Source organism: Ranitomeya imitator, chromosome 2, assembly GCF_032444005.1.
Source record: "Ranitomeya imitator isolate aRanImi1 chromosome 2, aRanImi1.pri, whole genome shotgun sequence".
NCBI lineage: Eukaryota > Metazoa > Chordata > Amphibia > Anura > Dendrobatidae > Ranitomeya > Ranitomeya imitator.
The window spans coordinates 56,520,489-56,545,050 of record NC_091283.1 but is presented as its reverse complement, the minus strand read 5'-3'; the positions used below and the strand labels follow the sequence as shown (position 1 = coordinate 56,545,050).

The window sequence follows — 24,562 nt, the reverse complement described above, 5'->3', positions numbered from 1 at the left end:
ACGTAGTATATTGCCCAGCCACCTAGTATATTGCACAGCCACGTAGTATATTGCCCAGTCACGTAGTATATTGCCCAGTCACGTAGTATATTGCCCAGTCACGTAGTATATTGCACAGCCACGTAGTATATTGCCCAGTCACGTAGTATATTGCACAGCCACGTAGTATATTGCCCAGCCACGTAGTATATTGCACAGCCACGTATATTACCCAGCCATGTAGTATATTGCACAGCCAAGTAGTATATTGCCCAGTCACGTAGTATATTGCCCAGTCACGTAGTATATTGCCCAGCCATGTAGTATATTGCACAGCCAAGTAGTATATTGCCCAGTCACGTAGTATATTGCCCAGTCACGTAGGTATATAACGCAGCCCACGCAGTATTTAGCAGTGTGTGCACCATATCCCCGTTAAAAAAAAAATAGTTATATACTCACCCCTGGGATCCAGCAAAGCTGTGTGATGCGGCTGCCATCTTCCATTCCCAGGATGCATTGCGAAATTACCCAGATGACTTAGCGGTCTCGCGAGACAGCCAAGTCTTCTGGGTAAGTTCGCAATGCATCTCTGGGAACAGAAGATGGCGGCCGGCGCGAGCGCATCGTCCGACGACGGAAGGTGAGAATAGCAGGTTTTTTGTTTTTTAATTATTTTTATCATTAGATCTTTTTACTATTGACGCTGCATAGGCAGCTTCAATAGTAAAAACTTGGTCACACAGGGTTAATAGCAGCGGTTACGGAGTGTGTTACCCACGGCATAACGCGGTCCGTTACCGCTGGCATTAACCCTGCGGGGAGTATGGAGCGGGCGCCGGGCACTGACTGTGGGGAGTATGGAGCAGGGAGTATGGAGAGGGTGTCGGGGACACTGACTGCGGGGAGTATGGGGCGGGCGGCGGGGACACTGACTGCGGGGAGTATGGAACGGGGAGTATGGAGCGGGCGGCGGGCGCTGTGACTGCAGTGGAGTAGGGGAGGGACTAATCGGACTGTGCCCGTCGCTGATTGGTCGCGGCAGCCATGACAGGCAGCTGGCGAGACCAATCAGCGACTTGGATTCCATGACAGACAGAGGCCGCGACCAATGAATATCCATGACAGAAAGAAGGACAGAAAGACGGAAGTGACCCTTAGACAATTATATAGTAGATAATATGGGAGGTGGGATTGCCCTTATGTCAGACTGTCACCACTCAACCAACCAGTACTACTAATGCTAATATGACCCCCGACCAGCGCCTCGGTACCCCTAACCAGAGCTGATCTGCTATGGCGCTGACTGGACTCCATGGACTGCTAATCTTCTACTTACCCAATGTAGATCTCATTGCTAGCAGCCCATCTGTTAGCAGATTTTTCACCAAAGTTCACAATACAAGTTAATATACAACTCTTAGACCTGATGAGGCTGGTGTACCAACCGTGAAAATCAATGTAAGAATGGCTGTGTAATTCTTTCTGAAAGTTTAAACTAATTCCACCCCATGATAGACAATTTCTCAGCGTCCCACCTCCCTGCTGAAATCTGACACTGCTCAGTACAAGCTGCAGCTGTCAGTCCGGCTGGGTGGATGGAGACTGTCTACACTTGGACTCTCCCACACTTTAGCTGGACTCAATATCCTCATTTTAATATTAGAATTACACACCCATGCGGACATGCTTTTTCCCAGTAAGTACACCAGTCTCATTAGGTCTAAGATATCCATTTAATGATGTATGTGGCTTGTATAGAAAATTCTGGTGACAAATCTGCATTGGGTTCAAGAAAAACAGGATTTTTGGTTGCTTACCGTAAAATCTGTTTCTTGAAGCCTCCATTGGGGGACACAGGAACCATGGGTGTATGCTGCTGCCACTAGGAGGCTGACACTATGCAAATAAAAAAAGTTAGCTCCTCCTCTGCAGTGTACACCCCACCGACTGGCATTATACTCTTCAGTTAGTGAGAAAGCAGTAGGAGATAATGAAACAAGGTTGAAAAACCATAACCACAAACTTGAGAACTGTAACGTGAGAACAGTCATAGAACAGATAACAGAAAACATTGGGAGGGAGCTGTGTCCCCCAATGGAGGCTTCAAGAAACAGATTTTACGGTAAGCAACCAAAAATCCTGTTTTCTTTATCGCCTCTCATTGGGGGACACAGGAACCATGGGACGTCCCAAAGCAGTCCCAAGGGTGGGAAAAACAGACTTCCATCAGGTCAGAGCACTGCCGCCTGCAGGATCCATCTGCCTAGGCTGGCGTCCGCCGATGCGTAGGTATGGACCTTGTAAAATTTGGCGAACGTGTGGATGGAAGACCAAGTTGCTGCTTTGCAAAGCTGTAGGGCGGAAGCCCTGTGGTGCACCGCCCAGGAGGCGCCGACTGCCCGGGTAGAGTGAGCCTTAATCCCAGGAGGGGGCACTCTGTTCTTGACCCGGTAAGCCTCCAAAATTGCCATTCTGATCCATCGAGCAATAGTCGCTTTAGAAGCTGGCTGGCCTCTGCGCGTGCCATCAGGAATGACGAAAAAAGAATCCGTCTTCCGGAAAGAGGATGTTCTATCCAGATAAATCCTCACTGCCCTGACGAGGTCTAGCTTGTTCAACGATCGCTCCAGAGGATGAGTCGGAGCTGGACAAAAGGAAGGTAGAACGATGTCCTCGTTGAGTTGGAAGGTGGAAACCACCTTAGGAAGAAAAGAAGGTGGGGGTCGGAAGACCACCTTGTCCTGGTGAATGACCAAAAACGGAGGGCGGCAAGACAGTGCCGCCAGCTCGGAAACGCGGCGAATGGACGTGATGGCCACAAGAAAGGCCACCTTCCAAGATAAAACTGATAGAGGAATCTCCCTAAGAGGTTCAAAGGGAGAAACCTTCAAAACGTCCAGTACCAGGTTTAGGTCCCATGCCTCCACAGGGGCCCTGTACGGCGGGACGGCGTGGGCTACCCCCTGAAAGAAGGTCTTAACCTGTGGCCGAGAGGCCAAGGTCTTCTGAAAGAGGATGGAAAGCGCAGAGACCTGACTCTTCAGGGAGCTAAGAGCCAGGCCCAAATCCAGTCCTGCCTGAAGGAAGGCCAAAAGAGAAGGCAGGGAAAAAACCATAGGCGGAACGCGGTTGGACTTGCACCAACGGAAGTAAGCCTTCCAGGTGCGTAGATCCTGGAAGACGAAGGCTTCCGAGCCTGAATCATGGTGTGAATCACCCGGTCCGAAAGGCCGGACGCTCTTAGAACCGCGGTCTCAACAGCCACGCCGTTAAACTGAGCGACCGAGAATTCGGGTGGCAGATCGGACCCTGGGACAGCAGATCGGGCCTGTCTGGAAGGCGCCAGGGAGCGTCCGCGAGAAGGTTGACGAGCTCCGCGAACCAAGCTCTCCTGGGCCAATCCGGGGCGATCAGGATGACCGGCACCCCTTCCGCTTTGATCTTCTTCAAAAGCTTGGGAAGTAATGGAAGGGGTGGGAACAGGTAGGGCAGCTCGAACTGTGACCAAGGAATGGCCAGAGCATCGACGCCCACTGCGAGAGGATCGCGGGACCTGGAGACGAACTGCGGAACCTTCCTGTTGATTCGAGACGCCTTGAGATCCACATCCGGAGTCCCCCATCGAAGACAAATCTGATGGAAGACCTCCGGATGCAAGGACCATTCCCCTGCCGCGAGGCCCTCGCGGCTGAGGAAGTCGGCGGCCCAGTTGTCCACGCCGGGGATATGCACCGCGGATATCACCGGAACCGTTGCCTCTGCCCAAAGGAGGATCTTGGATACCTCGGCAAGGGCCAAGGAGCTCCGGGTCCCCCCCTGATGGTTGACATATGCCACAGCCGTGGCGTTGTCCGTCTGGATCCGGACTGGAAGGCCCCTGAGGATCCTTTCCCAGTGGCGGAGGGACAGAAAGATGGCCCGAATCTCGAGGACATTGATTGGCAGAGTTGATTCCTGCGACGACCAACGGCCCTGACCCGTCAGGTGGCGAAAAACCGCACCCCAGCCGATCAGGCTGGCGTCCGTTGTCACCCCCTGCCAGTGAACTGGAAGGAAGGACCTGCCCTGGGAAATGAGAGGTGACGTCAGCCACCAGTAGAGGGACCACTTGACCCGAGAAGAGAGTCTGATCGGCCGATCCAGGGAGAAGACAGACCTGTCCCACTGAGACAGAATGGCTTGCTGAAGGGGTCGCGAATGGAATTGGGCGAAGGGAATCGCTTCCAATGTAGCTACCATTTTCCCCAGAACCTTCATGGCCGAACGGAGGGAGGGAGGCCGAGGACCCTGGAGCAAGCGTATGTCCCGACAAAGAGAGGATCTCTTGTCTTTGGGAAGGAAGACTCTGCTCTGACGAGTGTCGAGAAGCATGCCCAGAAAGATGATGCGCTGAGAAGGAATAAGGCAGGACTTCTTCCGGTTGACCAGCCACCCGAAACGGGCTAAGGTATCGAGAACAATGGACAGGCTTTCGTGGGCCTGAGCAAAGGACGGAGCCTTGATGAGGATGTCGTCGAGATATGGAAAAAGGACCAAGCCTCTGACTCTCAAGATGGCCAACAGCGCCGCCATGATCTTTGTGAACACCCTTGGCGCGGTTGCGAGACCGAACGGCAGGGCGACGAACTGAAAATGATCTCGTTGCACTGCGAAGCGCAGGAAACGGTGATGTCCGGGAAATATCGGGACATGTAGGTAGGCGTCCTGGATATCTATAGAGCATAGAAATTCCTGAGCCTCCATGGAAGCAATTACTGAACGAAGGGATTCCATCCTGAAGTGTCTCAGGCGAACTCTCCTGTTCAGCAATTTGAGGTCCAGAATGGGGCGAACCTTGCCGTCTTTTTTCGGTACCACAAAAAGATCCGAGTAGAAACCCGTGAAGCGTTCTTTTTCTGGGACGGGAACGATTACTCCGGATTTGAGCAGAGAAGCGATGGCTGAGAAGAAGCCCGGAACTAGAGCAGGATCTCTTGGAGGACGGGATTGGAAGAAACGATCCCTGGGTCGGGAGGCGAACTCTATCTTGTATCCCGAGGATACAACTTCCCTGACCCATGCGTCCTCTACTGCGGAAATCCAGACGTCCCTGAAAAGGAGAAGACGGCCGCCAAAACTGGAAGTTGGGCTGGAGTCTTGCTGAGAGTCATGCCGAGGTGGATCTTCCAGTCCTGGGCCTGGAGGATCTACCCTGGGGGAAGCGAGGACGCCAGGACGGAGTGGGCCTAAAGGACACCGCCTTCCTCTCTTGATGTGCCTGTGGCATCTGTTGCTGCTGGGAAAAGGAGTTTGACGCAGCGAAGCGACGAAAAGGCCGAAAAGAACGAAACTGTCGTCTAGGAGGAGGGCGACGAGGCTTAGCCTGGGGGAGAAGAGAGCTTGTACCCCCGGTGGCGTCCTTAATTATTTGGTCCAGCTGGGAACCAAAGAGACGAGAGCCCAGGAAGGGCAGACTAGTGAGGGACTTTTTGGAGGACAAGTCCACCTGCCAGGCCTTGAGCCAAACGGTCCGACGGATGGCAACGGCATTGCTGGAAGCTTGAACCGCACAAGACGCGACATCCAGGGAGGCGGAAACCAGGTATTCCCCAGCGTGGGAAATCTGGTTGGCAAGCTCCGCTAATTGCGCGGGAGGCGCCCCGTCCAGGATACCTCGCCGAAGATCCTTGGCCCATTTTGAGATGGATTTTGAAGTCCAAGTGGAAGCAAAGGCTGGACATAGCGCCGCTGAAGCCGCTTCAAAAGCAGATTTCGCGAAGGATTCTATAACTCTATCGTTAGAGTCCTTCAGAGATGCTCCGCCGGACAAAGGAAGCACCGTGTTGGTGGACAGCCTGGACACTGGTGGATCCACCGAGGGAGAGACCGTCCAATTGGCGGTAAGGTCTGGAGAAAAAGGATATAGCACACCCAGGCGTTTTCCCCTCTGAAAACGCCTAGTGGGGTTCTCTCTCTCTCTGGACAAGATTTCCTCGAACTCAGGATGAGGAGCGAAAAATTTAGAAGGTGGTTTGGCCCGTCTAAACGAAACCGCCTGATCTGCGGGTTCCGTAGAGGGATCCTTGATGCCACAGGTTTGGTTTATTGCCCCAATGAGGTTCTGGACTGTCTCACTCATGGTGGCAATTTGGTTAGGATCCAGCTCCGAAATGTCCTCCGAGGGCGCATCAGATAATGCCTCGCCTGACTCAGGGGAGGAGGATCGGTGGGACACCAACCGCGGGGGAGGGCCGAGTGGCGAGATGGAACGAGAAGAGGACTCAGACCGATGTTCCTGTCTGGACCTTTTGTGGCTTATCAAGGAAGGCTCGGGCGGCGGTTCCTGCGACCCGCTGGCTATGGCCGGGGTTTGCAGGGGTAACCGATCCAGCGCGGACACCAGGGTTTGAGATACCCGTGTTAAATCAGCCACCAATTGTGACAGAGAGGCGGCCCAGCCTGGGATGGGGGGATCACTCTCGGGCGGAACAGCCGGGGGATCCTGGGCGGTGGGAATAATCGGGTTGCTGCAGGACTGACACAGCGGGGAGGACTGACCTGAGGGAAGTTTGCTGTTACAGGACGAACATGCAAAGTACGTGACTAAGGCGGTAGATGAAGAAGAAGTAGGGGGGCGAGAGCGGCCCCCTTTAGAGGTAGACATTTTGAGCCCTGAAGATGCCAGTGGGTTAGGGGACAGTGGGCAGAGGGGGGTGTCAGACTGCAGTGCAGCTACTCACGGACCCGGTCCTGGAAGATGTCCCACTGTCGATGGAGTGCCCTGAGGAGCAGTATTCAGCGCAGATAGAGCTGTGACCACAGCAGATGTGCGGGTGCGCTTGCAAGAGCTGGTGCTGCTGCCGGTACAAAGTGGTGTGCACACCAGACGAGTGTACCAGGAGGAAGGGGGCGGAGCCAGATGCAGGGGCGCCGGTAGGCAGGGCACAGTAAGTCGGGCGGGAAAAAGCCCGCCCGCAGAACCGGAAGAGAGGGAACTGAAAACCGGAAGTAGGCCCCGACCGAAGCCGGGGCCTAAATTAGGGGCCGGCGGCCGAGGAAAGGAGCCGCGGCGTCGGAATGGAGCGCCCTAAGAGAGAGCTAGCGGCGCGGTCGCCTACCAGGCTGCGCCGCTGAGGGACGCCCAGAGAAGGACCTCCTGCGGCGCCAGAGCAGAGCGCCGCAGGGAGAAGCGGCGCGACAGCTTGCAAGGCTGCCGCGCTGAGAATGGTGCCCCATGAAGAGCCGCAGCACAGAGGGGTGCGCCGCACCTCCTGCGGCGCCTGGAACGTATGACAGCCCAACGTGCAGGCATGCAGAAGAACGGTGCATCCTGTAAGGGCCCCGCGCCGGAAAGAAGGCAGAGGGCCCCCATAACAGAATAGGGAGAAGAGGTGCAGAAGAAAGCGCACCTACGGATGTCGCAGCGCGACACAAACAATCCCGGCCGCGTCCTGTATGGACGCAGATGATGACAGGTATGAAAGGAGTCTGGGAGCCCCTAACAAGGTCCCCCCCCTATAAAAGATGTGGGATGGGAATGGGAGAAATACTCACCTAAAACATCCCACGCCGATACTAACCTGACAGGAAGGGTATGAGACGTCCACGGAGCTGATGGACGTCCTCGTCTCCTCCGACAGACAGGCTCTGGTGGGCGAGTGGGTGGGGGACGGAGCCAGGAACCGGACTTCTAAGCACGCTTGTGTGCTAGGATCTTGGTCCTGGAGAGGGATCTATGAGGATACGGGGTGGCAGTACACGCCGTACTCATAGTCCGCTTGTGGGACTACAGGTGTGACTGTTCACCCTGTATCCCTCCGGAAAAACCTGAAAAGAAACGACGCACATTTGTGGTAGATAAGGGTCTAATGAAAGACCCGTGTCCACCTCCTACTGACACTAAGCTAAACTGAAGAGTATAATGCCAGTCGGTGGGGTGTACACTGCAGAGGAGGAGCTAACTTTTTTATTTGCATAGTGTCAGCCTCCTAGTGGCAGCAGCATACACCCATGGTTCCTGTGTCCCCCAATGAGAGGCGATAAAGAAATGTCAGTCTAGCCCTGTACATTACAAAGTGGGAATATTAAAGAAAAGTGATAATCCGGTTTCAGAAAATATATGTTCTTGAAGCCCTCAGTGCCGAGCCGGCTGTCCATCAGTGCTGGGACGTGGTTAGAGCCGCCGCTCACTATGTACTGAGGGGTGACAGAAGCCACACCGCTATGACTGAAAGCCGGAGGCTGCTGGGAGGAATTAAGTTAAATCCCCCCCATATATCCAGGGTTCCGGTGCGCCCGCACTGATGTAGAATGTTGATAACCCAATATCTGCAAGTTATAAGTGGTTAGGAACATGACGGGTTCACTTTAATGAGCTTTGAAATATTATCAGGGAAAAAACAAAATTAATCTACAAACAGAACCCAAGAAAACAAAAAGCAAGAAGAGCACACGCCCTGCAAGTAAATGGTAAAAGGACATGTAAACAACATAGGGGACTTCGTTATTGCTAATTTGATTAAAAAAATTAAAAAAAAATAAATAAAAAAAAAGCATAAACGCCATCCCACCGCGACAAGGTGAACCCATATCGGGGCGGTCCTACCTGCCTCTGGTATTAAAACCTTACCTTGTGTCAAACGAACTCAATGTGAAAAAGAGCAGAGCAGGACAGGGGCCTGACGGACCCCCATCCAAGGGAAGATATATAGATGAAATATTTAGCTCAGAAAAGTGGAGCCATGCAGTTTGTGCAAAAAAATTACAGCAAAACCAAAGCAATGAGCTGGACTATAAGTTGCTATATGTGCAAAGTGTACGTTCGTGTTTTTTTTCTTGGGTATTGTCTGTGAAATGGTCACAGTGTGAACGTACTCTTAGACTTTGCACATACAGCAGCTTACAGTTGGGCTCATTTCTTTGGTTTCTCCTCTACAGTTTGGCTGGTGGAGTGAGGCATCCCCAAGCTGACGATACTGTATGGACAGGGGTGCGATCGCCTGAAATATCGTCCCCAGCAGGATAAAAAGAAAACATGACTGAGACATATAAATGGAAGTAGCCAGTCATCGGGCACAACTTGCCATATCCTGAATCGGCACTCTTTACAGACATTTTTATTAGCACCTTTAGGAAGGGCGGTGGACGAACTTACTCAACAAACTCATGTGCTCCGAGGTCAGCAAACGTGTATCCATGATAGCCAAAAACATCCCCCATGAAGAACTTGATGCCTTTTTTATGGCAGATCTGGTTCACCTTGACTAGGAGGTCCCGGGAGCAGCAGGTCAGACAAACCTGGAAGCAGAAAGCAGACAATGGAGCTGGATGTGATACATATATTACACGACATGGCGGGACATCGTCACATCAAGAGGCAAAGGTCTCGAGAACAACTCTGCTGCGATTTGGCCAAACACTGTGACCCCCTGCCTTTCAGGACGCTTCCTGTTGTTGATCTTTATTTCCTCCTAGACACAAAAATCTGGCACTAAACTGGAAAAAGGAGCGGGGGCCTTATTATTATTATCGAGAAAGACGTCCCTGTCAACACTTGTAGAGTATGGACTCGGAAAATGGTGCTTCCTCCCACAACAATGAGCGGCCACCATTGTTCTCTCCGTGCAGAGGCTGCACGTGCGCACAATTAGGACTTTCCTTCTACTTCAGAATGAGCTTTTCATTGCTTCTAATAAGGGGCCGACATGTGCAACCTTTTATAGATGAGGAAGTCACATTTACAGCAATGCCAAAAACAAACCTGAGAGCAGGTCGGGATAGATCCCAGAAGGCGAATAGTCAATGCAGCAAGAGACCTGCGGAATGTTATGTCATCTATGACCTGTAGCCAGTGAGGTCAACAAAATATATATATTATTATTTATTATTATAGCGCCATTTATTCCATGGCACTTTACATGTGAGGAGGGGTATACATAATAAAACAAGTACAATAATCTTGAACAATACAAGTCACAACTGGTACAGGAGGAGAGAGGACCCTGCCCGCGAGGGCTCACAATCTACAAGGGATGGGTGAGGATACAGTAGGTGAGGGTAGAGCTGGTCGTGCAGTGGTTTGGTCGATCGGTGGTTACTGCAGGTTGTAGGCTTGTCGGAAGAGGTGGGTCTTCAGGTTCTTTTTGAAGGTTTCGATGGTAGGCGAGAGTCTGATATGTTGTGGTAGAGAATTCCAGAGTAGGGGGGATGCACGAGAGAAATCTTGTATGCGATTGTGGGAAGAGGAGATAATAGGGGAGTAGAGAAGGAGATCTTGTGAGGATCGGAGGTTGTGTGCAGGAAAGTACCGGGAGACGAGGTCACAGATGTATGGAGGACACAGGCTGTGGATGGCTTTGTACGTCATGGTTAGGGTTTTGTACTGGAGTCTCTGGGTAATGGGGAGCCAGTGCAGGGATTGACAGAGGGGAGAGGGCGGGGAATAGCGGGGGGACAGGTGGATTAGTCGGGCAGCAGAGTTTAGAATAGATTGGAGGGGTGCAAGAGTGTTAGAGGGGAGGCCACAGAGCAGGAGGTTACAGTAGTCAAGGTGGGAGATGATGAGGGCATGGACTAGGGTCTTTGCAGATTCTTGGTTTAGGAATGTGCGGATCCGAGAAATATTTTTGAGTTGGAGGCGGCAGGAAGTGGAAAGGGTTTGGATATGTGGTTTAAAGGAGAGATCAGTGTCAAGGATTACCCCAAGACAGCGGGCTTGTGGGACTGGGGAGAGTGGGCAGCCGTTTACTGTAATGGATAGGTTCGTTGGGGAGGTCGTGTGAGATGGGGGAAAGATGATGAATTCTGTTTTGTCCATGTTAAGTTTTAGAAATCTAGTGGAGAAGAAGGATGAAATAGTGGACAGACATTGAGGGATTCTGGTTAGTAGGGAGGTGATATCTGGTCCAGAGATGTAGATCTGTGTGTCGTCAGCATAGAGATGATACTGAAAGCCGTGAGATTCTATGAGCTGTCCCAGGCCAAAGGTGTAAATGGAGAAGAGCAGGGGTCCTAGAACTGAACCTTGCGGGACTCCGACAGATAGGGGGCGAGGTGAGGAGGTGGTGTGTGAGTGGGAGACGCTGAATGTACGGTCTGTTAGGTATGATGAGATCCAGGATAGGGCCAATTCTGTGATTCCAAGGGATGAGAGGGTCTGCAGCAGCAGGGAATGGTCCACTGTGTCAAAGGCAGAGGACAGGTCCAGGAGGAGGAGGACAGAGTAGTGTCGCTTGCTCTTGGCGGTTAATAGGTCATTGGTGACCTTAGTTAGGGCAGTTTCAGTGGAGTGGTGTGACCGGAAGCCTGATTGAAAGCGGTCGAAGAAGGAGCAGGAAGATAGATGGGAGGACAGTTCAAGATGGACATGTTGTTCCAGTAGTTTTGAGGCAAAGGGGAGAAGTGATATAGGGCGATAGCTAGATACAGAGGATGGGTCAAGAGAGGGCTTTTTGAGGATAGGTGTGATTGAGGCATGTTTAAAGCTTGAGGAGAAAATGCCAGTTGTTAGTGATAGGTTGAAGAGATGGGTTAGGGTTGGGATGAAGACTGTGGTGAGGTTTGGGATGAAGTGGGATGGGAGTGGGTCAAGTGCACAGGTGGTGAGATGTGATCTTGAGAGTAGAGTGGAGAGTCCGTCTTCTGTAATGGTGGAGAAGTTGGTTTTGGAGGTGGAGGGCTGGGTAGTTGGGAGGAAGGGTTCTGGGGGTTGTTTACTAAAACTGTCTCTGATGTTCTCAATTTTCTGCTTGAAAAATGAGGCAAAGTCTTCAGCTGAGATGAGTGGGGAGGGAGGAGGTGCTGGGGGACGGAGGAGAGAGTTGAAGGTGTTGAATAACTGTTTGGGGTTGTGAGACAGGGAGGATATGAGAGATGAGAAGTAGGTTTGTTTTGCCGTGGCGAGCGTGGTTTTGAAAGTAGTGAGGGACTGTTTGAATGCGATGAAGTGCTCGATGGAGTGGCATCTTTTCCATCTGCGCTCAGCAGCTCTGGAAGCTCACCTCAGTTCTTTGGTCATGCTGGTGTGCCAGGGTTGTCTGTTGATTTTGCTAGCTTTGGTATGTGTGAGAGGGGCAAGAGATTCCAAAGCTGCAGCTATTGTGGTGTTATATAGAGCGGCAGCATCATTCGCATTGTGTAGGGAGCTTATGACTGTGAGAGGGAGGAGGGATTCAGAGAGTGAGTGAAGATCAAGGTGTTTAAGATTTCTGCGAGGGTGTGAGAGTTTGTGGGGTGGGGGTTGTAGACAAGGAGTGGAAAGGGAAGAGAATGTAAGTAGGTTGTGGTCAGAAAGAGGAAGAGGTGAGTTTGAGAGGTTAGATAGGGAGCAGAGGCGGGTGAAAATGAGGTCCAGTGTGTGACCATCTTTGTGGGTGGCTGTAGAAGACCATTGAGTGAGGCCGAAGGAGGAAGTGAGAGATAGAAGTTTAGTGGCAGCTGAGAGGGAAGTGTCAATGGGGATGTTGAAGTCGCCCATGATGATAGTGGGGATGTCAGCGGCGAGGAAATGGAGTAGCCAGGTGGTGAAGTGGTCAAAGAAGGTGGTGGCTGGCCCTGGGGGGGCGGTAGATGACAGCCAGTTGGAGGTTGGAGGGGGAGTAGATGCGCACAGAGTGCACCTCAAAGGAAGGGAGGGTAACAGAGGGTGGCAGTGGGATTGGGGTGAAGGAGCAGTTATCTGACAGGAGAAAACCAACTCCTCCGCCATGCTTGCTGCTGGGGCGGGGTGTGTGAGAAAGGTGGAAGCCACCGTAAGAGAGTGCCGCAGGGGAGGCTGTGTCAGAAGGGGTGAGCCAGGTTTCAGTGATGCCGAGGAAGGAGAGTTTGTTATTGATAAAGAGGTCATGGATAAATGACAGTTTAATGCAGACAGAGCGTGCGTTCCATAGTGCTCCAGATAGGGAAATTGGGGGAGTGGGGGCTGGATGAATTGGTATGAGTTTACTGTGGTTGCGAGGACGTGTAGAGGATCGTGGCAGGGGATTAAAAATGAGTGTGGGGATGTGATGAGGAGGGCCAGGATTTGGGGATATGTTGCCAGCAATGAGGAGCAGCAGACTGAGCGTTAGAAGGTGTGAGCTGGATAGGTCATGATGTGGCCGTGTGTGCCTGGCGAGAAAGGATTGTATGTGGAGGAATAGTTCTGTGGAGGAGGTGAGGTGGCTGGGGAGGATTGAGGAAGAAATTACTAGTTCCTTACTGGGTGGAGGGATTACAGGAGATAGGAAGAAATAAAGTAGTATGGGGGTGAATGTGAAAAGAAACCGAAACATAAGGGTATGTTCACACGTTCAGGATTTCCATCCTTTTTTTTTCAGGACAGTTTTTTTAAAAAACTGCAGCTCTTGGCAGAAAACGCAGGTCCTTTTTTTGTCCGTTTTTGATGCGTTTTTTGATGCGTTTTTTTATCCTTTTTTTACTGTGTGTTTCCTAGGAAGCTTTTTAGGGCTAAAATGGCTGAAAATACCTAACCCTACCCCTAACCCTACCCCTACCCCTAACCCTAACCCTACCCCTAACCCTACCCCTAACCCTATTCTAACCTTAGTGAAAAAAAAAAAAAAAATTCTTAATTTTTTTTTATTGTCCCTACCAATGGGGGTGACAAAGTGGGGGGGTGTCATTTACTATTTTTTTATTTTGATCACTGAGATAGGTTATATCTCAGTGATCAAAATGCACTTTGGAGCGAATCTGCCGGCCGGCAGATTCGGCGGGCGCACTGCGCATGCGCCCGCCATTTTGCAAGATGGCGGCGCCCAGGGAGAAGACGGCCGGACGGACACCGGGACGCCGGGTAAGTATAAGGGGGGGAGATTAGGGCACGGGGGGGGCATCGGAGCACTGGGGGGGGGGGGGCATCGGAGCACGGGGGGGCGGGATCGGAGCACGGGGGGGCAGCCACACTCCGCCCACGCACTTGCGCCCGCTCCCCCGCACTTCCTGCTGCAGCGGTTCTGCACATCAAATCGCAGTAAAACCCGCAGATATATTTTTGATCTGCGGGTTTTACTGCGATTTTGACCTCACAATGGAGGTCTATGGGTGCAGAACCGCTGCGGTTCAGGAAGAAGAATTGACATGCTCCTTCTTTTTTCCGGGAGCTATTCAGCGCGTCTTTTTTTTTACAATTTCCGGACCATGTGCACAGTGTGTCCTGTTTTCCATAGGGTACAGTGTACTGTACCCTGCATGGAAAACAGCTGCGGAAACGTAGCGGCAAAACCGCCGCGGTTCCGCGGTAAAAAACGCACTGTGTGAACATGGCCTTATAGTGGTTTTCTATTTCTTTACCTTCCAGTCAATTCCAGTCCAATTCTAGTCTAATTCATAGCAATTTAAAAATGCAATTTCTAAGATGGTCAGACTCATGGCTATGAATTTATGTGCACCTAAGGGCTCACAGCTGAGAGGGAGGATATGGGCGTGTGTGTCCAGAGCACATGTTCACAGTTAAGCCAGGTCATAAAGAGGGGGTGGGGTAGATGGCCACTCAGGTATGCAAGGAAGAAGCAAGAGAAGTGAAGTACGAATGGATAGAAAATAATGGGTAAGCAAAGAATGCCATGTGGCAATTATATGCACTTCATATAGACAGAAAGCAGAAAAGCTGAGTGAATCATACCAGGTGGGAATTATATGCACTTCATATAGACAGAGAGAGCAGGAAAGCTGAGTGAATCATACCAGGTGGGAATTATATGCACTTCATATAGACAGACAGAGCAGGAAAGCTGAGTGAATCATACCAGGTGGGAATTATATGCACTTTATATATATATATATATATATATAGACATTAAATCTTCAAAAGATGTTGGTAACAATCCATCCAATCCACACAACGAAATCAAACCATAGATGTCCATAAATTGTGTCGATTACTGAGAAATGACACAGGGAAAAAGTATTGAACCCACTTACTGAAATGCATTTAATACTTCACACAAAAGCCTTTCTTGGTGATGAAGCTTCAAGACGCCTCCTGTATGGAGAAACTAGTCGCAGGCATTGCTCAGGTGTGATTTTAACCCATTCTTCCACACAAACACTCTTCACATACTCAAGCTTCCGTGGGCTCCTTCTATTATCTCTGAGCTTTAGTTCCTTCCATACATTTTCTATTGGATCCAGGTCATTGATCGGTTCGGCCATTTTAGCAGCTTTATTTTCTTTCTCTGAACCCTTTTGAGAGTTTCCTTGGCTGTGTGTCTGCGATCATCATCTTGCTGAAATGACCACCCTACTTTTATCTTCATCATCCTGGTAGATGTAAGCAGATGTTTTTCAATGTCTCGGTACATTTGTCCACATATCCTACCTTCAATCACATGAAGTTTTCCAGTGCCGTATGCTGAAAAGCAGCCCACACCATGAGGTTTTCACCGATAGACTTCACTGTTGGCAATTGGTATGGTATTTTGGGGGTGATATGCAGTGCCTCTTGGTCTCCACACATGGGGTGCATTATCGCATCCAAAGAGTTCAATTTTGGTCTCATCTGACCGGAATATATATATATATATATATATATATATATATATATATATATATATATATATATATATCTATACACACACACACATACATACACACATGCTCACTGGAACCTTCGGTAGTTTATTCTTCTGTAACCAATGCTACAAGTATGTTTTGCAACAATTAAATTGCGATGGTCTTGAGAAAGCTTACTGGTTGGTAATGAGGCACCTATTTATAGGCCATCAGTTAAACCAGCTGATATATTATTTGTCATTAAGTGGCAGGATTGGTTTCCAATCGCTGACAGATTTCAGTTGGTGTCATGACTTTCCATGGCTTTTTGCTTCTCTCTTTCTTCATGTGTTCAATACTTCTTCCCTGTGTCATTTCTTATTAGAATTAACTGAATTTATGGACATGTATGGTTTGATTCCTTTGCCTGTGTGGATTGGATGGGTTGTTACTGACATCTGGTGAGAATTTCATGTTAATAGCACCTTTAGAAATATATTTACTTAGAAAATTGGTGATGAGTTCAATACTTATGAGTGCGGTGTTTTTATAAGGAAAGAGTTTCCACTCTCTGGACAGTGACTGACAGGAGTGATAAACTACGTTTCCATTGTATTCTTTCAGTGCACCTAGTGGCCAAGTGGTGCGGAACTCTCTTAGCCATTTTGGCTTCTAGGAGGCCCCTACGGTTGTAATATGAGGCCCTTACATAGAGCAGCACAATAAGATGACAGATGGCGACAGTGGACGATTTTATGCACAGTATGTATATGAAATGAAGGGTGGATAACACTCACTGCATCAAAATCCTTAAAGAAGTCCTCTTCCTTCTCTTCAATGTTGTCTTTATTGACGATGACCTCTACCATGGGGTTGAGATTCTGCGCCCGCTCCAGAGAAGCTTCTGCCCTGTTACGACCCTGGGATCCAATGGGGATCAGGAACTGAGCGCGAGAATCCTCCGAGGACACCTGAAATCACAGCCTGCGGTCAATATACTGACGAACAGATCGGGAGCGCTGGGACCAGTAACATGGACTGATCACATTTTTACTGATCACATTTCCTTATTGCTTGGGAATGGGCATTTAACCCTTTCCTGATAGAGCCCCATTTCCCACATATGGGGTAATAACCCTGCAAAGGTTCCACTAATCCCGTTGATTCAGACATTGTTTTTTCATGATACATTGTCCTTTATGTTAGTGCTAACTATAGGCTAATCTGTTTTGTGATTATTTAATAATGGAAATTTGCAGAAAAAAAAAATTAGAATAAGCAATATGCAAACTTTTAATTTACAACCGTGCAAAATGATTGATAAATACCATTCCCCTTACGTCTACTGTACATCGGCATCATTGTTCTTTAAAAATAAAAAAATGTTTTTAAAATTTGGTTAGGATTTTAGACGGTTGGAAATCTGGCAGCAATTCTTGCATTTTCAAGGAAATTGTATAAAATTGATTTATTTTTTGGAGCAAATTCAGTACTCGTGTGATTTTAAAAGGGGTTAACAAGTCCTCCCCTCCCATAAATAAACCCATCTTTATCAACTGCGCCCCTAAAAATATTAGAAACCTCAAAAAATGTGCAATTCCTGTGCAGAACCTGAAGAATTAGCAATGAAATAGGTTTTGTTTTATTCCCCACTAAATTGTAGCTTGAGCCCCAAATTTTTCATTTCAACAAATAATTTCTCCTATTTTGACCCCAGTAGCAAAAAAAAAAACCAAAAAAAAACGTATTTTTCTATTTTATGCAATTTCCCCTGAATGGGGAACCTAGTTGCATTTGCAGAGGTAGCAGAATAATGGACGCTCCCCATAGGGGACGCTACACCCCCCAAGGAATTCAGGTTATATAAAGTTGCTTAAAAAATAAGCATCAATGAAATGAAAAGTTAAGGGAATGTTTGCCTACGGGACTGGTACAATATCCTAGGAGCGCAGGAAGCCGCAAGGAATGTAACGTTTCCTTTCCTGCCCTATTTTGGATCTGCTACTTGGAGGGAGACCATTAATAAAAGTATTTCTGAGAATTGCTGAGCAGACAGTTCCATAACATTTTTATGTACCAGCAAACCATGGCTGCTCTTGTGGTCTAAGACTAGTATTACTGAAAAGCTAAGAGCGCCCCCTTGTGGCGGAGATAAAGAACACAGCATGTCCAGGACTTGGCCAGTGACACCCAGATGTTCGCACTGCAGAGAGGGGAATCTGTACAAATCCAATGAGAAATAAACTGAAATCATCTTGAGGAGCAAAATAAAAAAAATTTAGTTGCTCAAGTGTGAACACCCTCCTAGAATTTGGGATGTCTGTGTTCAGAATTAGCCAATCACATTTGCCCTCATGTAGTCAGTACACGGCCGCCATCACTCACAGCGATTCTGTTTAGGCCCATATAAAAGTTTCACTGTTCTGACATTTTCTTAGCAGCATGATCTGTAAACAGCTTACAACACAGCAAAGGGATCTCATTGCTAAACGCTATCAGTGTAGAAAAGGATGCAAAAAGGTTTCCAAATCATTAGATATACCATGGAGCACTGTGAAGACGGTTATCAAGAAGTGGCTTGAATATGGCACACCAGCGACATTACCAGAAGATGGACATGCCTCAAAAATTGATGAAAAGACATGAAGAAAATTGGTTTGAGAGTCAGCCAAAGAGGCCTAACAGCAACATTAAAGGAGCTTTAGGAATTTCTGGCTAATAATGCTTGTGTACTACATGTCTCAAAAATCTCACATATTCCTCATATATGTGGCCTGTTGGGTATTTTAGCAAGATGGAAGCTTTTCCTTGCAAGAAAAAACATCCAAACCCAGCTATGTTTTGCCAAAAACTACATCAAGTCTGTCACAAGCATGTGGGAAAATGCATTATTGTCTGGAGTCCAAGGTAGAACCTTTTCACTGTAATTTCAAAAGGTATGCGCAAAGTCAACAATGTGCATCACCAAGAGAACATCATACCCACAGTGACGCATGGTGGAGGCAGTATTATGCTTTGGGACTGCTTTTCAGCAGGTGAAAAAAACTGAAGCTTTAGTCAAGGTTGAAGGATTTGTGAACAGTTCCAAATAGTCAATTTTGCATCAAAACCATCAGTCGTCTCCTAAAAAGCTAAATATGAATTTCTACTATTCAGCACTACAACGACCCAAAGCGACATCCAAATCAAGAATGGCTTCACCAGAAGAAGGTTGCAGTTTTTATATAGCCCAACCAGAGCCCAGACCAAAATCCAATAGAAAACCTGTGTGTAACCTGAAGAGGGCGCTGTACACAGGAGATCCCCTGACAATCTGACAGATGTACAACAACTGCAAGGAAGAGGGGGCAAAGATTGCCAGTCCTAGATGTGCCGTGCCGATAGACCCCAACCCAAAGATGCCTGAAATTCACAGGGAACTTCAACAAAGTATTAGCTTAAGGAAATGCAAATTTAGGCAAGTACTTTATTTTTAGTTCTTTATTTTTCTTTTTTTTATTCTGAAAAGATTCCAGTTTTATTTTTTAATACATTTGGACAGATTATGGAGGAAATTAGAGGTGAAAAAGTTCTGAAATAATTCTTCTTGGGATTTTATATCCACTGTACAAGGATGGTCAGATTACCTACACTCGCAATAAGCAGATATTGGGATGGGAGCAGCGTCTTCCTAAACTAAAGGAAGACATCAAAAATGGGGTTTCAGTCTAACAAAATTTCACTTTTGTAAAACTTACCAAAGTTACAAAGAGGTGCACGAATCTCAACACTTCGGGAGCTGTTGACAATTTTTTTTTCCACTTTTTTTTAAGATCCATAACTTTTTTTTTTTTAACCACCTAAGTGGTTTTACCCACTCCCTTCCATCCCCCCCAAAAAATCCAAACCACCATGATAATTTCCATCATTGTCCTTTGGGTTTTGTTTTGTTCTTATGACGTTCACTTTGTGGAAAAACTAGAAAGTTGACTTTTTACTACAGGTCTGTGGGGTTATGGTGATACCTATTTTTTTTTCTTACTTTTTCATACAGTACAGACCAAAAGTTTGTACACACCTTCTCATTTAAAGATTTTTCTGTATTTTCATGACTATGAAAATTGTACATTCACACTGAAGGCATCAAAACTATGAATTAACACATGTGGAATTATATACTTAACAAAAAAGTGTGAAACAACTGAAAATATGTCTTATATTCTAGGTTCTTCAAAGTAGCCACCTTTTGCTTTGATAACTGCTTTGCACACTCTTGGCATTCTCTTGATGAGCTTCAAGAGGTAGTCACCGGAATGGTCTTCCAACAATCTTGAAGGAGTTCCCAGAGATGCTTAGCACTTGTTGGCCCTTTTGCCTTCACCCTGCGGTCCAGCTCACCCCAAACCATCTTGATTGGGTTCAGGTCTCTGGTGACTGTGGAGGGCAGGTCATCTGGCGTAGCCCCCCTTCACTCTTCTTCTTGGTCAAATAGCCCTTACACAGCCTGGAGGTGTGTTTGGGGTCATTGTCCTGTTGAAAAATAAATGATGGTCCAACTAAACACAAACCGGATGGAATAGCATCCGCTGCAAGATGCTGTGGTAGCCAGGCTGGTTCAGTATGCCTTCAATTTTTAATAAATCCCCATCAGTTTCACCAGCAAAGCACCCCCACACCATCACACCTCCTCCTCCATGCTTCACGGTGTGAACCAGGCATGTAGAGTCCATCCGTTCACCTTAACTGCGTCACACAAAGACACGGTGGTTGGAACCAAAGATCTCAAATTTGGACTCATCAGACCAAAGCACAGATTTCCACTGGTGTAATGTCCATTCCTTGTGTTCTTTAGCCCAAACAAGTCTCTTCTGCTTGTTGCCTGTCCTTAGCAGTGGTTTCCTAGCAGCTATTTTACAATGAAGGCCTGCTGCACAAAGTCTCCTCTTAACAGTTGTTGTAGAGATGTGTCTGCTGCTAGAACTCTGTGTGGCATTGACCTGGTCTCTAATCTGAGCTGCTGTTAACCTGCGATTTCTGAGGCTGGTGACTCGGATAAACTTATCCTCAGAAGCAGAGGTGACTCTTGGTCTTCCTTTCCTGGGGCGGTCCTCATGTGAGCCAGTTTCTTTGAAGCGCTTGGTGGTTTTTGACACTGCACTTGGGGACACTTTCAAAGTTTTCCCAATATTTCAGACTGACTGACCTTCATTTATTAAAGTAATGATGGCCACTCGTTTTTCTTTACTTAGCTGCTTTTTTCTTGCCATAATACAAATTCTAACAGTCTATTCAGTAGGACTATCAGCTGTGTATCCACCAGACTTCTGCACAACACAACTGATGGTCCCAACCCCATTTATAAGGCAAGAAATCCCACTTATTAAACCTGACAGGGCACACCTGTGAAGTGAAAACCATTTCCGGTGACTACCTCTTGAAGCTCATCAAGAGAATGCCAAGAGTGTGCAAAGCAGTCATCAAAACAAAAGGTGGATACTTTGATGAACCTAGAATATAAGACATATTTTCAGTTGTTTCACACTTTTTTGTTAAGTATATAATTCCACATGTGTTAATTCATAGTTTTGATGCCTTCAGTGTGAATGTACAAATTTCATAGTCATGAAAATACAGAAAAATCTTTAAATGAGAAGGTGTGTCCAAGCTTTTGGTCTGTACTGTACATATATATATATATATATATATATATATATATATTATGGGAGTGAATTGTGAAATTGACAATCCGTTATGAAGCCCCGCTACAGCCTGGGCATCACAGATGTACAAACATGTTGGGCTCCCAGCCGCTACAAGATCTTGGGTGCCACGCCATCATGCCAGGGACACGGTGTCACACAGGCAGTGCACAAGTCCATCATACGTGAACACTAGATGTCGTCAAGGGGTTACAAAACTTGGTGCAATTTTTGCCTGTTTTTGAACCAGAATCTACGCCGGCTTTAGGGAAGATTTCTGGTAATTTCTACCGTAAATCTTTTGGCCATAGCATGCCTTGCTACGTGCACTTGTCAGCCAGTGTCAAAGATGGTGAAAAAGAAATAAATAAAAAAATGGAAAATAAAAATAAATAAAAAAATAGACATTTTTGTGCATTAGCAGAACTGACATCAATCCTCCTACAGTTTGATGCAACCAGGGGAGAACATTTGGGAAGGTTTTAATTTTCCAAAAGCTAGCCGATCTCATGAAGGGTAGGAGAATATAAGGAAATGTGTATACAATAAATCACTCGGCACTTACCTCCTTGTGATCCATCAGGGTCAGACCCTTCACTCCGGCCAAGATGAGGTTCTTAGCCACCTCAGCGCCCAGTCCTCCGAGCCCGACCAGGAGGACCTTAGACGTCCTAAGTCTGCAAAGGAGAAAAAAAAAAGAAAAGGTAATTAGTGGGAGGAATCCAGACCCCGGACACCAAACATAGGATACTCCACTAGTAAACCTGGCTCCCCCCCAGATCTTCCCCCTCATCTCGGAGGTGGGCGCCACAAGATTCCAGGGGATTTCTTTTGGAGCATGTGAAGCTTCGAGGAGGCTTCCACGTTTTTAGACATGATGATCGAAGTCTTCCATCTAATGGTCCCGTGCCCTGAGTTCACACGGTTGTCACATACGTCGCTCACTGCTCCTTGGGCCGCTTTTCAATATTACCAATTTGGCAGAAATGATAAAGGACAAATTTAGGCAGCGGCCGCACAATATGGTGGCAGCGAGCTGCTGATATATGAGGAAGCCTTTATCTCTGCAGCATTAAGGGTCAGGGGCGATGGAGCTGCTGGCCAGTGTGAGAGCAGCACTTCCAACCTCTACTGGGGGAACAAAAAAAGCTTGGAAGCGCTGCCTAGTTTCAGTCACCGCTGCTAGACCACAGAAGTGGTCAGTAACCTAGGCAACAAGCTTGTAAACAATAAAATCCCTCCGTACTCGAGAACAAAGTGGCTTTCTAATGTCAAGCAACATGGAACAAGTCACAGCGCTGGTTTAATTCCCGGACGCTGCCCTCGAAAAATCCCAGGAGTCAGCCATCTTGGATTACAAAGGAAATATTGCAGAAGAAGTAAGATGCAAAGGGGGCGATGATGTAAGTAATAAAGCACATTCACACCTGCCCAGAGCTGGAGGGTCTTTCCCAAAAATCCCACGTTACCCCCTCATCCTTGGGTTACGGGGAAATCTCGCTGATCGCTGGGAGCCACAATAATCCCGAGTTCTGGAGTCCGAGAGTCGGACCTGGCAGTAACATCCTGCATGTAGTAGAGATGCTCAACCCCTGATCTTGGGACTAGTGGGGGTCTCAGCATTCGGACCTCCAGTGACCGGGAAGTTATCCCATACATCACGGATTGGGGATAACTGGTAACTTATGGAAACCCCCTTTATGGCAGGCATATGTAATGCAAACCTTAAAGGGGTTGTCCGGCCTCTGTGTGATCCATCACGCACACTGTCCGCTGGGAGGATTCTCCAGCGCCCGGTCACATGACCACTAGTGTACTATTTGCTTATTCCCGGCCACATTCCGACTAGACGTCACTCAATTCACCTATATTGTGGACGTCTAGTCGGCACATCACATCCTTGTGTGCACGTGTCCGCCCCAGAGAATCCTCACAGCAGACAGCGTGCGCACTGTGAGGAATCAAGTCTGCAGTTACGGCCAGACAATCCCTTTAAAGGAAACCAATCCCCTGAAGAACAGCTTTTCATACAATTCGGATGTATGAGATTCATCTGTAGAAAGTGCAAGAGCTGTAGCCTAGTTACTGCCACTGATATCGCGGGAGGTTATTTTTATTTTATAAGGGGGGGTGCACTTTATTTAAAAAGGGGAGGTCAAAAAATGGATAACCCCTTTAATAAAATACAAAGAAAACAAGATTACCCCGACATCCAATCAGAGAACAGCTTTCATTTTATATCCTGCTCTTGAAAGATGAAAGCTGCGCTGTGATAGGTTGCTATGGGCAACAAAAGAGGTAGACAGTTTACACAGTCTCGGAGGCCGGCAGCACAGCCTCCTCCTCCGTGACCACATGTACAACCTGACGATCGGTTACCGCTGCAGCCCATCACACGAAGCGCAGCATGAGCCCCCGTGTGCCTGCTATACACCCCAGTATGAAGATTACAATCACCTCCTCTGAGCCTCCAGCCCCCAGAGGCGGATCTGCCGGTCATACTGCGCGGCCTCCTCCTCACTGATCACCGCCTCCTCCTTTTCCACCATCTTTTCCCGGTCCACACACACCGAATGAATGGACGACAAAAAAAGGGGGCGGGGTCAGTTACGTCACTACCCGCCAGCCGGACACGTGACCTAACCCTAACGCCCGCCTTTTCCTCTCTGAGTCACGTGACTCGTTGCCGCGTTCTGATTGGACTCTCGAGTGGTCGATCCGTGTATAGGGTGATTGCGATGTTGATGACCAATCTGCTGAAAAAGCGTGGACTTAAAGGGGAGCTCCACTTATGTTTTCCGATATAGACGTAAAACTGGTAATATTTATTAGTAAAAAAGTGTCTGCGTTACTTTTCCTTTAGTCCAAGTCTTAGGGTATGTGTCCACGTTCAGGATTGCATCAGGATTTGGTCAGTATTTTACATCAGTATTTTTAAGCCAAAACCAGGAGTGGATCAAATAGAGGAAAAGTATAATAGAAACATATGCACCACTTCTGCATTTATCACCCACTCCTGGTTTTGGCTACAAATACTGACATAAAATCCTGACCAAATCCTGATGCAATCCTGAACGTGGACACATACCCTTAGCATCAAGTTCCTGACTGCGCCCTCTGGCGGCAACCCTGGGTACTGCATGCAATATGACTATCTGGAATTTCCCGAATATTTATCCATAAAATGGGGGGAGTTCGGAATGCTGATCACGTGCGGAGGATTGATTTATTTCAGTACATTTTTTATTTTCTGTAAACTCCATCTTTTAAACTCCAAGACACCTAATTTCTGTGCTGTAGTTTTTTTTTTCTCCCCTTCTCCTAAGGCCGGCTTCACACTTGCGAGTTTTACGGACGTAAGAGCGCAGAAACTACGTCCGTAAAACTCGCAAAACATACGGCACAATTATTCTCTATGCCCCTGCTCCTAT

At 47.8% G+C, this 24,562-nt stretch overlaps 1 protein-coding gene across 1 annotated transcript in view; it reads right to left on the bottom strand.

Annotated features, from left to right (window-relative positions):
- Positions 1-23,746, bottom strand: part of SAE1 (SUMO1 activating enzyme subunit 1) — a 58,704-nt gene extending 34,958 nt beyond the window's left edge. Inside the window, exons 1-4 of the mRNA XM_069746795.1 lie at positions 23,589-23,746; positions 21,697-21,808; positions 16,251-16,424; positions 9,116-9,258 (exon numbers count right to left, since the gene is read on the bottom strand). Coding sequence (XP_069602896.1) covers positions 9,116-9,258; positions 16,251-16,424; positions 21,697-21,808; positions 23,589-23,680 — 521 coding nt within the window. The 5' untranslated portion in view covers positions 23,681-23,746. The remainder of the gene's footprint in view (positions 1-9,115; positions 9,259-16,250; positions 16,425-21,696; positions 21,809-23,588) is intronic.
- Positions 23,747-24,562: the final 816 nt, after the last annotated feature.